At 42.0% G+C, this 14019-nt stretch overlaps 2 protein-coding genes across 2 annotated transcripts; one reads left to right on the top strand and one right to left on the bottom strand.

Annotated features, from left to right (window-relative positions):
• Positions 1 to 2360: 2360 nt before the first annotated feature.
• abhd11 (abhydrolase domain containing 11) lies at positions 2361 to 9301 on the top strand. Its single transcript, XM_079172307.1, has 6 exons — positions 2361 to 2543; positions 4689 to 4824; positions 5198 to 5371; positions 5589 to 5759; positions 5973 to 6154; positions 7365 to 9301. Exons 1-6 carry the CDS (start codon positions 2410 to 2412, stop codon positions 7498 to 7500), a joined length of 933 nt encoding a protein of 310 aa, XP_079028433.1. The 5' UTR covers positions 2361 to 2409; the 3' UTR covers positions 7501 to 9301.
• A 116-nt stretch (positions 9302 to 9417) lies between these two features.
• On the bottom strand, positions 9418 to 13920 carry bicdl2l (bicaudal-D-related protein 2-like). Its single transcript, XM_079172306.1, has 6 exons — positions 13314 to 13920; positions 12529 to 12648; positions 12269 to 12430; positions 11734 to 11816; positions 11504 to 11624; positions 9418 to 10504 (listed from the first exon to the last, which is right to left on the bottom strand). Exons 1-6 carry the CDS (start codon positions 13836 to 13838, stop codon positions 10151 to 10153), a joined length of 1365 nt encoding a protein of 454 aa, XP_079028432.1. The 5' UTR covers positions 13839 to 13920; the 3' UTR covers positions 9418 to 10150.
• Between the last annotated feature and the right edge of the window lie 99 nt (positions 13921 to 14019).

The raw sequence follows: 14019 nt of genomic DNA, 5'->3' as shown, positions 1-14019 counted from the left end.
TGACTTAATACATGACAGCAGCATCTTTCATTGAAGGCTTATGCAGCAGTTTAGTAAATGATCTTGCACAGTTTCTTCAGCTAAAATCTTCCTTTGTGAGTCCGAGTGCTGCTTAAAATACCGTATGCGTTACACTGTGGCATTATTTATTACTGTGTACTATACTATCCGGTGCATATATATTATGTAGTAGATATCAATTTTATTTTATTTTTAGGTTGCTTTTTCAACATAGCCTTTTGTTCTTTTCGTTAACCATTTTCCCTCTCCAATAACCCAATGAAATAAAATAGAAACATGTTGCATAAAGTATGTGGGACAATTTAAGACGGTCAACTAAAAGAAATTTATCAGTCTCCATGAGAATAAAACCAAGTTTTCTGTCTACACATCTATTCACAATAGACAATATAGGAATACATATTTACATGTATGAAGAGCAACAACGAGTTAGCCAAAAGCGTCAATCCTTCCTTATAAGTTTGTGAGTCAAACTGGGCAAATATCTTTCATTTACTTTATTCATAGAATGAGATGTTTAAATCATTCCTGATCTTTTTCTTATAGCTAGAAAAAACTAGAAAAGAAAACACACCACTGACCTGCTTGTAATGTGCGTGTGCAGGCACTTTGAAAAGAGCAGGTTGAGAACAAAGGCTTTCTGTGCTCTGTGTAGCATGAAGAAGAGCTGACGTTAACTGTCTGACGCTCAGCTTCATTACACAGTAAAGACGTAAAACCGCAGTACTCAGGGATGGAGGGCAGAGGCGAAATGTGAGCACAACCTGACCTTCTTCAAGTCAAATGGAAGAACAACTAACTTTAAAACAATACCTGACAATGATTTCATTTCATATTCAGTCATAAACAAAAACAATTGGCATCCTTCCTCCCCTGCATATATCCATCTACTTTGTATTGCTTATTGATACATTGCATGTATTTTGTCTTAATGTTTTTGAATTGTATGGTAAACACTAAATCTGCCGTTGGGTTGCAATTTTCCAACTGGCTGTCAATACAATAGCACTAGAATTAACTTTAATTATTTGAAATGAAGCCAGAATTTCAAATAATTGAATCACTTAAGATTCAAGATATTGTTGACAAAAGTCTATTAGCATCAGAAACATGGTGCTGGAAGTATTTAACACTTGATTTATGGAAAACTGGAGCTTTGGCACAATGTTGAATAGGAAGAAGAAGAAAAAAAGCAAACTCATCCACCGATTCCCCTTCCCCGCTCATTTGGGTTTGTACCGTGCACTCCCCCGGCCTCTGTCTCATGCAATCACTATGGTGACAGCTCACAGCATGCTTTATCCCAGCAGACATCTCTCCCATAGCAATGAATGTTTGCAAGAGAGGCCAGGCTCTCCAGGCCCACAGTCTGATTGGTTTTATGTTCCTGTACATGACAGGAGCCATGCACATAAGCACTATACAAAATAATACAACAAAAAAAGTATTGAAATACAATACACATCAGAAAACTCTCCTGATGTACAGTGTACACCTATATACAATGCAGCAGCAGTCCCCAACATAACATGGTGTTTTGGAATTTTCCTTGATGAAAGAGCAGCTTCGTGAAGGAAACATCTACAGACTTGTGTCTAAAAGGCAATGAAAGAACGTTCTCACAGCTTACAGCTCTATATTCAGTGCAGTAAGGAAATCATTTTGTTGGGGAAGAGAAGGTGTAGCCCAGATCGCGCGGCTCTGGCGCCACCTAGTGGCCCAACAAAGCAATGTGTATATTTTTGCTTCTTGGTGCTGCTTTTTCCTCCTCTTTTATCGTCCAAAAGCAAAGTGCAATATGCAAAGTGCATGCATTTAAAAAAGACTACAACCATATTGAACAAATCCAAGATTCAGATCCACGTCTAGGGTCATTTTAAATTAACAAACTAATAAAGCTATGAAAATAAGACACAGAGGCTACATTCATCTCAACTCATGTCTCACCTCATAACTGGGGGTTTAATTTTAATAAACAAAAACCTAGAAGTAAAAACTATTATTTAACATTAAAACGTTATACATCAAAATACATCAGCTTAGACGGGCAAAATTATTATTAAAATTAATTAAATTAAAATTATTAAAATGAGTACAAAGTCATACCCTTAGATTAAAGTCAGCCGGTTAGGGTCAAACTAAATATTCATACTAAAATCGCAGCAGAAATATAAATTGTGTTATGCTCATAATGCAGCCTGAGAGACTAAACTCAGGGTCACAAGTGGAATACTAACGTGTGCGTGCTACGTCATGACGCAGCCTCAGCTGTGCTCTTCTCGACCTCCGGGCGCTCCGTGCATACTCTGTCAGCGTCCTGTCATTCTTGCCGTATTTTTAAACGCACATGCGGTTTGTCGATCGCCCGGTAACGGAGCATATGCTGCTATGAGTGCTTTCTGTCGCCTGATCCACAGAGGTCTGTTGAGGCTCCAGCCGTCGTGTCGTTTGTTCCCCGGACAGCAGGATGTGTGTGGAGGGGCTCCGTTGGCTCCCACGGTCCGGACAGCCAGCTCATCCAGGTATCCCTGCTAGCTCCCCGGCTAACTGATGCCCTCTGTCCGCCTGAGCTGCGGTGTGGTGTGATGGTGCTTGGGTGGACATGGCAGCTCAATGTTCGTCTTTTAAAGCAGCCCGTTCATTTCATCACCGTGTCTTTGTATCTATGTTAGCTAATGTAACTGTTCACTTTAAACAGTTTACGTAAATGACATTCAGACGGTTAGCACGATGGTTCACCGGCATTTGAGCTATCATCAAAGAGGATGTTAGTTATGGATTCCGCGTCTGTTGCTTTATTCTATTTGGTTATTATGCAGCTATATATAAACGATGATTGGTGTCATATTTTGTATATAGTACGCTATGCTACATGTACGCTAAACTGCCAGTTCATTAGGTAAGCCTAGCTACAATGAATGCTGTCTAATACAACAGCCCTTTCAAAAAAATGCTACATTTATGAACGTTACACTGGTAGGTTTGTGTTGAAACTGATTCAGAGAGGAATCTGTTCAACTTACTGTCTGTAATATTGATTTTAAACAGAGTCATACACACTATTAGAAACATGTCTGTGTGAAGGTGACTGCATGATATTAAACTAGCTGTAGTCAATGCAATGTAATATATTAGCAGAGGTGAAAAGAGTACTAGAATATTATACTCAGGTAAAGTACTGCTACTTTAAAGACATTTTACTCAAGCAAAAATACTTGTGTTAAATGTTCTAAAGTAGGTTGTATAAAATGTGTATAAAACTACCAAATTAAGGAGTAGGCTACAAACTAGATTGCGTTAAATATCGACTTGTACACAAGTTGGACAACATCAAAAACAACTCTACAGTCTGTGCATACAACTGATTAATTATACATAATGTGGATATTATAAATAAACAACTGCCTTCTATAGTGTAGCTTTACAATAATTAATCAGAAAAGAGAGAAAACTCAGACAATGAAACAAAAATGATGGAAAATAATAAAAACGAGCTGTGGACTAAATGGCCCCTGAAACTTCTTTCAACAGTAGAAAACATCACCAAAGCAGACAACACGTCCACACTGGCTGCAGCCACAAACGCACATATTACAGCTAAGCAGAGACTGCACATTAAACACACCACGCACACTCCAGTACATCGTTGCTGCAACAAAGTAGTTGTTGGCATTCTGATCAGCAGTGTGCTGATGTACTCACTTCACAATCTGGTTCAACTTCTCTACTCGTTCTTTCACTCAAAGCATAATACAAGCAGTCCACTCGGCCTCTTTCGTCCCACTGCGCTCCTCAAACTAAAACGTTGAAGCATCAGGGTTTAGCCGTTTTAAACAGCACAAAGTCCTCACACACACCTCACTGAAGTCAAAACCTCGTGCACCGACTGTTCAGGTTACAAACATCGCGGGTGTGGCACTTGGTGCTCGCCAGGTGGTGCATTAAATCATTAATCAGGATAGATGAAACTTTAACTATATGTGATCCTTCATTTAAGTGGGCTTGAATTGGCCCAGACCCGTGAACTCGGCGGCCCGTGAATGCAAAACCATAGGGCCCTTAAAGTTATTATTGAGTTTAGTGCTGAAATTATTGTTTTATCAGTTCATTGAACGACAGAAAATGAAATGTTGACAGAATATTAATCTTTTAAGTAATTCATCCAAAAGAATAGGCCATTGTCGGCTCAAATGTAAATATTTCATGTTATGTTGAGACTCTGTCAAGTGCATTTTTCACTATTTTGTGACATTTCATAGACTGAGTAAATAAACGAAGGATCCAAAAACGTCACAACCCTAATACATAGAGTTGAGTCAACACCTTTTTTAAACTTTTAAAAACAATGTATTTCTACACGTGTGTTTACCTAATGTTGAACCAGTAGGTCTATGCAAAATAGCTACGTCACATATCATTGAACAATACTTCCACTGCCTTCCTCTCTTTGAATGATATCTTTTGATATCCTGTTTGAAACTGTCAATTTAGGAGAGCAAATTCTTTGTCACTGAAGTTTAAGCAATCAAGTCAGTATTTCCCCTCCCTGACCGTGTCATCAGTTGTGTAGCTTATATGTATGACTGTTCCTGTAGTTTTGACATAGTTCTCACCACAGACATCACCAGATTCTACATGATTTTTATAACCGTTTTTCTGTCCCTCAGCCCAGTCAACCTGACCTATGATGTCTTCGATGGGAAGGGTGACGGCACTCCCCTGGTGTTTCTTCACGGCCTTTTTGGAAGCAAATCTAACTTCCACTCAATAGCGAAGTCCTTGGTGCAGCGCACAGGCCGAAAGGTAATGCAGTGATGAAGACCTCGCACCTGTCTGTGTTGTTACACGAAAAAAACAATTCACCTTTGTGTGTTTGACTTTGTTCTCAGCAGCCTGACAATAGCACTCTTATACAAGCAGGCATGGGAATGCACAAGCAGTCATTTGATACAACTCCTCACCAGTCTGTACCGTTGTAACAAATACTGAGAGATAATCCGCTCTTTGGCTTACTTGAGGAAACTCGTCACCTTATGTGCACAATGCAGCCTTTGTTGGTGCTGCCACTTTCAAAGCCAAAAGAAACAATCCAGCTGACACAAAAGTCTTCTTGTTTCCACTCTGTTGGCTCCTTTCCCCCCATTCCAAGTGTCCTAACTGTCCTTTGTCCAGTTAGGTGCTGACTGTAGATGCCCGTAACCATGGCAACAGCCCTCACAGCTCGGAGCTGACCTACGAAGCGATGACCGATGACTTGAAACACCTCCTCGCCCAGCTGCACATCGAGAAGTGTGTCCTCATCGGCCACAGCATGGGCGGGAAAACGGCCATGACGACCGCCCTGACGCAGGTTAGCAGCCGAGAGAAATGTCAACCACGACTTGATGATGAGGCTGCAGTCCTCTCGCTGGATGTCACCTGATCCTTCTCACTGTACATTCCTGTCCTCTCTGAACCTAACAATCCTCCTCTGGTCTGCATGCCACAACTAACTGTCCTGATTGGTTTTCCCCCCAATTACATCTCTCTACCTACCGGTTTACCCATCTCTCTCTCTCTGTTTGCAGTCTGGTTTAGTGGAGAGGCTGGTGGTAGTGGACATCAGTCCAGCCCAGACCACCACACGCACCAACTTCCGCTATTACATCCAGGCCATGCAGGATATGAAGATCTCCAGCGACATCCCACGTTCCACCGCCAGGCGGATGGCTGAGGATCAGCTGCGCGGTTTAGTCAAGGTCAGGACTCCTTCTCTGTTCAAGCCCTTCTAGTTTGTCTAGAACGTTATGAATAATACCTATATATTTACTCCATTATATCGATTATAGGTGTTTGCTGCTATATTAATGCTCTGCATGTGAAATACAGATCCTTTAGTATAAACATCTGGATTGTAGCTGCTTTAAAGTCCAACTGTGAAACTAAAAATGTATTCGTCTAATCATTGACAGGAGCGCTCAGTGCGGCAGTTCCTGCTGACTAACCTGGTGGAGCTGAATGGCCACTATGCCTGGAGGGTCAACCTGGAGGCCATCTCTGCGCACCTTGAAGACATCATGAGCTTCCCCAGCTTCACCACAGTCTATGACGGACCCACATTGTTTTTGGGTGGAGCCAGTTCTGCTTATATCAGGTATAAAACACCACAGACGGATGGCTTATTTCTTTCTTTTTTTATAGGAACAGATACATAAGCTTAGAATACTTAAAATGCCATCTATTGTAACGTTTATAGCCTCAGCCTAGTTCCATTGCTTGTTCCTAAATGGGCTTTTCATGACTTTGCTCTGGAACAACCTGCATCATGCCAGTCATGACGGTCTATTTCCTTGAGTCTTAACCTTGAATTAAATGTGTTCTGGATCGATATCAAAAAGTAGAATTCGCTCTCACAATGTTTTTAAATTTATATTTTTCCATCAATCACCTCGTCTTAAGCCACAAACAGCACTAACAAACATCACATCATTTATTTATATATATATATATATATATATATATATAGTAGCAGGTTTGGCAATTTGAAAATGAAGAGGGGTGCCGGTCAGAGTCTAACGAAAAATGAAATAGAAAGACAATTGCTCAGTCAATACCCAGTAGCAATCAAATATATGTCACCAAACATCAGCACCTCAAAAACAAATGGACCACAACTCAATTCAGCGTTCAATAGTGTTATTCAACCTGCAGAAAACTCAGATTTGGAAATTACAAATCCACTCCAGATTATTTTCTCCTCCTGACCCGGAGTTGTCTACAAAGACGCGGGACGCAGACTGTACGATGAAAAACGATGCCGGTGGTTTAAGATGCCTCCTTCATTGACTTCCACATGCTGGTGTCTGTGAGACACACTGATGGATTTCTGAGGAGGGTTGTCTCATACTGCGCGGTTTGTTCGAGGGTTGTGATTGGATTGTTGGATGATTGTGGGCGTTTACCGTTAGAAGCGTAAATTAACTCTTGACAGGTGATTTAATTCTTCTTATGTATATACATCACATACATACACATATTTTAAAATGATGGCAATCCGCAACAGGCCACCAAATTTGAACGCATTCCCCCATAAATACAAACTGCATACATATGCAATAAAATAATAGTAATAATGACAATAAATGTACAATTTAACCAGATATAAATCACCAGAACCATTACAACACCCCTGATGAAATGATTAGTTCACGCTTCATTTTAATTTATACTGCAGCAACTGAATGTGTGAACACACCCGCTGTGTTTCATCGTTACCTGTTCATCCTCCTCTCGTCTCGTTTGCCCTCCCACCACCTCGTTTTGCCCGATATCCTAATGACTCTGTGTCTTCACTCCTCATCCAGCTCCGACAGTTACCCAGAAATCCACAGGCTGTTCCCTAACGCTGACATCCAATACATCCCGGATGCGAGCCACTGGATCCACGCAGATAAACCCTTAGATTTCATCAGCTCCATCAGCTCCTTCCTCCAGTCCTAGCTGCCTCCCGCCTACGCCTCAGGACTTTTATTAATGCTCAGCACTCCTGAGCGAGCCCTCGCTGTAAATGACGGTTAGTATTCTGCAGCCTCAGCAAGAGCAAGTGGAGTCACTGATGATGCTAATATTTGCCAACACTGGACCAAACTTGCCCTTTACAGCAGCCAATCCTCCTCTTATCATGATTAGTGTAGTGAAGTGTAGCGTAGGTGAACATTTCTTCTGTTTTCTGCAGGTAGTGCTACTAGCTTGGCTGGTTTTTCAATGTGTTTTTATTGGTCGGCAGGTAGACAATATATCATTTAATAGGGCTGTTTAGGAGGCGATGTACTAATCCAAAGAAACTCTCATTTGCAGAGTGCTTTCTTTATGTTATGCCAGTAGGAAAAGTTGCGTTAGGCCAAGTATATTCTGGGACGGCTGAGGTGGACCAGCAGGAAGACGGTTGGAAATGAAAGTGTCGACGGCACTGGAATGAAACGAATACTGTACATATACGAAAAGCTGAGTTAAGATTATTCTAAGCAAAAGATGTTTCTTTGCCCGAGGGAGTTTGGTGTTGTGTCCGGAGCTTTGAGCTCCGCAGAGAGGTTGTAATGCAGACCGTACATGTACGGACGGTTTGTTGTAGAGACTTATTTTGATGTTGATAATTGTGATATGTATATTCGATATTTTGGCCTGGAACTATTTCTCAAGGTCCTCTCCTCCGTGTACCTGCTGTACGTCAGAGGTGAGGCTTTACAGGTCAATGACTCGAGGTCATCGAGAGCGCTGGTTCTATTTTTGTGGCAACCTGAGCTATAATCTATAAACATAATATATGAAAACCAATCTGAAACATTCAAAGGCAGTATTGTCACAATCTGTTTCCTGAATATCTCAGGTCACAAGTGGATATGCTAATTATTAAACGATTATACTATTCTCCCGTCTGTCTGGCAATACGCCGTAGTAACGTAGTTATGTCTTTGTATTTGTCCACGCAGTGTTTTGATTAAACATGTTTTATCAAGTTATTATCCGTATCTCGCTTGTCTTTATGAATAAAGACAAGGCTATATGGGTATCTCAAAAATAAATGCTGCAGCAATGTATGTTGTTATCTACTCGTAACAGTGTTAATATTATTTCTGTTTCCTCTGTTTGGAGCAGGACAGTCCTGTAGTGAAACTGCCATCTGTATGAATAAGCAAGGTGTTGTAAATGTGTGCCTCTTCTGTCGGGAGCTCCTTTTTCTGTAAGACTTGATAAGAAAAGTGAAACTAGACTTTTATTCTTCGATAATGACTAGCAGACTTTTTCGATTGGCAGCTGGGTTGCCAGTTCTGTGTGAATTTTCTCACAAGGAAGCTGAACAGGTGAGGGTGTACCCCTTCATGGCGCTAGATGTTTACAACGATCTTTGTGTTTTATGTTCGTTTGGTGTGAGTACAGAAGTCTAAAAGGCTTTAAACGGTCGGATTTTATGAGTTAAACTCTTTAGATTTTTATAACGCTCTAGTTCGTGGAGAAGCATCCTACCCTCCTGTCCTCCTCAGCCACAGGACAGATTTGTCTTGTTGCTCAATATGAATAGATTGTTGGGTGACGCTGACGTTTGAATGCAGGCCCTGCTTCAGCTTCTGTAGTGTTGCACTGGTACGAGTGTCTCTGTTTAAAGGGGGGGACTCTCTGTGTCAACAATATAGAAGATTGAATTCATTCAATCCGGCTGAAAAGCTGTTAGAAGACTGTAATCATCTGTTCAGGATTGTATGTTGGTCCACTATGAGCATGCCTTTTCTCTTGTCATCAGGTGTAACTTTGCTGTGCTATATACGTCTCAGTTTGTTCAACATGTTGCCACAATGGTGGCACTTATTCTAGATAGTGGCATATATATACATTTTAAACATGACAAAGAAGCATATAGGAGTGGGTTGATTATATATAATTGAAAATGTACAAACTGATATTATACAATAAAATGACAAATATGCGACAAAGTTTATGCGTTTTTTCTTTTGAATCTTGAAAATGCAACAATTCAAAAACGTGTGCAGACAATGAAAGCTCTAAAGTGATGTAGTGAAGTGGAAGGCATTCAACTGTAACAGTATCAAACCATTATATGGGTCATTTATGATCCCAGTTATATTTATGAATAAATTACAACAGTCAAAGATCCAAAGCATGTTTTCCCAAGAATATATGAAAGATCCCCTCCCACAAAGAGGTTCAATTACCTTGTTAAAACTTCTTAAAATGACATCTACTTCTCCTCCCTCTTTGACCCATGAATATGTCAATAGTATTAATTTCAGAGGTTTAACTGCTGGACTCAAGATGTCTCCAAACTCAATGAAAAGTCCATTCTCAGTGTTTGTGCACCGGAGGCTTTGTGTTTCCACACCACACTTAATATAAGTTCAATACTGGACCACCATTGGTTACTATCTGTGATGTCACAAATCATTCATGTACGTACACGTGTTGAACTTTAAATGAGCACAGAGAAACTTTCCCCCTTCAGCAGATGAACCGTGAAAACAGCCTTCTTGTGTCAAACTCTGCACAAGTGATGATAAGCTAAACACATTTGTGACTATAGGGGGACTTTAAATTGCCAGACATGAGTAGTTGTACGCGGCGAAAAGTCGTCTCTGCTTCAATCGAGTGATATGACCTGGAAGTTGCCGCCGCCCTTTCCCCCCGACTCCTGCGCCGCTGCAGTCTGGCCTACATCAGGAGGGTTCTTGGTCCTCCTCAGCTTGTCCCTCCAGTTGCGTTGGGAAGGAGGCGTGCTGGGAGTCGGAGCAGCCGAAGCTGCAGCTCTGGGGATGAAGATCTGGTTGGGGTTGGTTATGGGAGCGACAGGCTGAGACAAAGGGAAGTTTGTCGGCCGCTGGAGGGTTGCTTTGTTGGTTCTCCTCAGGATGCCCAGGCGGGAGGGCTTCTTCTGAGCCTGCTCTGCCTGCTGCTGAGTCAGCAACTGCTGGTTGAGGATACGCTGAATGTCCTCCTGAATCAAAAGGGAAACAAACAGGCTGTCAGAGCACAAGATATAGTTCATAAAAAAAGGATGAAATTGTCACAAATGAAGGGTTTAGTGTGCAAATTGGTCATAAGATGCCTTTTTACGGGCTTAGTTTGTCACATCACAGTCAACTAGCTTATGGGACCAATCAATAAAAAAGTTAGTACTATAATTTGAGACAATAAAAAGTGAAAAACGATTCAGATAACTGACATTCTAAAAAGCAAGGCACTATCCATACAGGAAAACAAATGAAATTGTGTTTCACTGTCTGACCAAAAGACAGTTTAAAGGTACAAAGAGAGGAGGGTACAAAGTGCAACTTTACTAAAAAATATCAAATTAAAATACACCAAAGACAAATGAGCCGGTGAGGGTTCGATCATATCCAGAGAAGGAATTGACCGATATAGAATGAAAAACAAATAATGGCAATACTGACATTTCGGTAGTTTAGCTCCAAATAGCAAACACTTTCTGCAAAATGTGCAATATGTTACACAAAAACAAAATCTTTGTTTCTTTTATTAAAGCAGTTGAGGTGAAATCTGGATTTCGAGGTTACAGCTGAAGCAGATGCTGCTGCTGCTGTCACCAGTGAACACAACAACACTTGCAAAGTAGTTTAAGTTTCACCTGCAGGGAGCCAGACTCTCACCAGCAGAGGGCCGAGGCCAACACACCGCACTGGCAGTAACACCTGCATACACACTGTGTGTGCTGAATGTAATGTGTGTGTGGACTTCAATTGTTTTTGGTATTGTGTGTGTTTTATGCCTGAACACGGTCTGAAAATATCATGTTTACTTAATTGTGTGTGTGTGTGTGTGTGTACTCTCTATGTCTTACTTCCGTTTGACTTCTCTATTTCGCGCAATACAACTCTGTATTTCATTTATATTTTTGTTATTTATTTATCTTTCCATGTTCAGTATATTCACTGTTTTTGTCTCCGTTAAACTCTAAACTTGTCTCAGGTTTTACCTTCCAGTTCTCGACCTCCAGCGACAGCTCCAGACGTTTCTGCACAGCCTCCAGCAGCTGGTTGTTCAGGAACATCATCTCTGTTTTACTCCGCAGCAGCTCGGTCTCCATCGCCTTCTTCCTGGAAGAGAAAGAATGACACATTCCTCAAAATAGATTCATGTCTCCTAGCTTCCTTTTTTCTTGAATCTTGATTAATTTGTGACTGCGTGCGTCGTGTTTGTACTTACTTCTCTATGGCCTCATCTCTGTCCCGTAACGCCTGCTTCAGAATAGCGCTCTCCTCTGATCCTTCTCCTTTTCCAGATTGGAACTTTCGAACGAACAAGAAAGGGAGGCCGGTTATGTTTGGGCAGGACTCTTGTTATTCTCTGTCTCTAACCTCACTGACTCTGAAACATTATTCTGATCCAATCCCACCGTCAGCCACACGCCTCGTGACTTTCTCTACAGTAAAAACCAGAGAGACTCAGATCCCGTGATACCGTTGCTTGTAAACCTGTCAGGCCACATAGCTGGGCTATGTCCGTGCTGTGTTGCCAAAAAATGCATTCATGGCTCTTTTTTTTGTACAGGTGAAAAAGTCTTGCCACTTCTTGCATCAGGTTAATATAGTCAGTTATAATTAGCTGCCACCTACCATTTAGTTCTATTTCTACATGCAAAGCGGACATTCTTCTGGGTAACACGCCCGCAAAAATGGACTCAAACTGAGGTTGACATGATTAACGGGTGAGGAGCTTCATCAGCGGGTGTTGCCTTTACCTGTTTGGTGTGGCTGATTGCCAGTTCGCGGGCCACATTCTGCAGCTGGGCCAGGGAAGTGTCCAGGTGGTTTTCCCCATGAGATGTTTCAGGATCAAGGCTGGACCCCGACTCCGTAAGGGGGCGCAGCAGCCGCAGAATGGACAGAACCTCGTCTGTCACCTGGTGATGGAAAGGAACAGAAAGAAATGCTAAATAATCCTGCAGAGTTCTGCGGAGGTGATGTACACTTTGCCCTGATGGTGTGTGTGTATTCTTACCTGCTCTCTGTGCTGGCTCCATGCCGGTCCATCTCTGTTCTCCTGTAGTTTGTCCACCTGCGCCTTAAGCTTGATACTCCGTTTCCGAGACAGCGCCACTTCTCTGCGCACTTCTTTAAGCTGCAAAAACAATAAACAGTAATACATACATAATCAGCACATTTTCACAAGTCAACACTTTTTTTTTTTTTTACACAATGTAAACAGAAACTGCTGATCTAGATTCCTGAGTGAAACTGTAGGCAAGAAATGCAGTCGCACAAGCTGAGGAGTTATTCAGCGCCGGCAAACACTGCAAATATGCACGAAAGCATGCAATCATAGAGACACTCAAAGACATGTGAAGATAGCAGTTATGAAAGTCATTGACAAAGTATGAGGAACAAAATATTCCCCACCAACACTGTTTCCATTGTTACACTCATAACCACAAATCAAGCTGTGTCAGGTGTAAAATCATAAAAGTTCTTCACTGCAAATAGAAGTGTATTGCTCTTTGACGTCAGAGCATCAAACTCATCTACACTACATTATGCTGCAGCACGGCATTTCTTGGTGTTCTGGGAACAAATATGCATCTTAAATTCTTTGCTTTTCTGTTTGGCATACCGATACTCCTGAGTGGCCGATGGGACTGACCCCTCCCTGAATAACAGGTTTTGTCGTTCGGCAAGCCTGTTTTTTGCAGATTAGATTTAAATTCATGCACTGTAAAAGAAAAATGTCTGTGGACACTGACAAACTCTCCCTCATTTCAAACACACACATAAAGACTGTCATCCTACCGTCTCTGAGACATGTCCCAGTGTCCGACGTCTGCCGAGCGTCTTGCCACTGTTGAGCAAGTCTGGTAATGTCCCGTTCATGCAGTTCATCTGGAAGGGGCGCTCACCTTCACCGTCCAAAGGTACCAACTGTGAGGAACGACCTGACCCCTCTGAGGCCAGCTCACCTGGTTGGTCTTTCTCCTCAGACGAGGAACAGCTTCTGTTGTCGTCAGCCATCTCCTCTCCTCTAAAGTCGTTTAAATCGATCTCAGTGATGAGGAATGGGTTGTTCAACAGATCAGCACAGTTGTCTTCATCAGAGACCAAACTTTCCTGCTCCGACTCGTCTTCAGGTTTGGTTTTGGAGACTTTCGGTTCTGGTCCTGTTGGCACAACTGTTGGTCGGCTGGATGACGATTTGCTCCTGAGCGAGGCCACCTGTCTGTCCTCCAGTCTGTTCAGAGAGGAGTGGAGCTGTTTATTGGCGGTGGATCGAGGTCTCAGCCTCTCGTTGAGGTCTGAGAAAGAATGTGCGTGTTCCATGATCCGTTTTGTCGAACGTCACAGGCAGAAGCAGAGTCAATCAAACCGTCTGCAGATACTGTCAGGTTATATATAACCACAGAAGAGCAACGCAGAGAAAATGAATAAGGAGGGAAGGTGAGAACAGAATGTCCCCAAACTCGTTTTTCCTGACTTGCTTGCGTCTTCACAGAGACGCGAC

This window comes from Pholis gunnellus (genome assembly GCF_910591455.1).
Source record: "Pholis gunnellus genome assembly, chromosome: 13".
Lineage (NCBI taxonomy): Eukaryota > Metazoa > Chordata > Actinopteri > Perciformes > Pholidae > Pholis > Pholis gunnellus.
The sequence above is the reverse complement of the archived record's forward strand: the minus strand, read 5'-3'. Positions and strand labels throughout refer to the sequence as shown.

Excerpts from the sequence above, each read along its gene's own strand:
- bicdl2l (XM_079172306.1), bottom strand. The coding sequence starts at position 13,838 with ATGGAACACGCACATTCTTTCTCAGACCTCAACGAGAGGCTGAGACCT. Across the intron at positions 12,649-13,313 it reads TGGGACATGTCTCAGAGACG|CTTAAAGAAGTGCGCAGAGA; the intron begins GTAGGATGACAG and ends TTGTTTTTGCAG. Across the intron at positions 11,817-12,268 it reads CAATCAGCCACACCAAACAG|TTCCAATCTGGAAAAGGAGA; the intron begins GTAAAGGCAACA and ends TTCGTTCGAAAG.
- abhd11 (XM_079172307.1), top strand. The coding sequence starts at position 2,410 with ATGAGTGCTTTCTGTCGCCTGATCCACAGAGGTCTGTTGAGGCTCCAG. Across the intron at positions 2,544-4,688 it reads CGGACAGCCAGCTCATCCAG|CCCAGTCAACCTGACCTATG; the intron begins GTATCCCTGCTA and ends TCTGTCCCTCAG. Across the intron at positions 5,372-5,588 it reads TGACGACCGCCCTGACGCAG|TCTGGTTTAGTGGAGAGGCT; the intron begins GTTAGCAGCCGA and ends CTCTGTTTGCAG.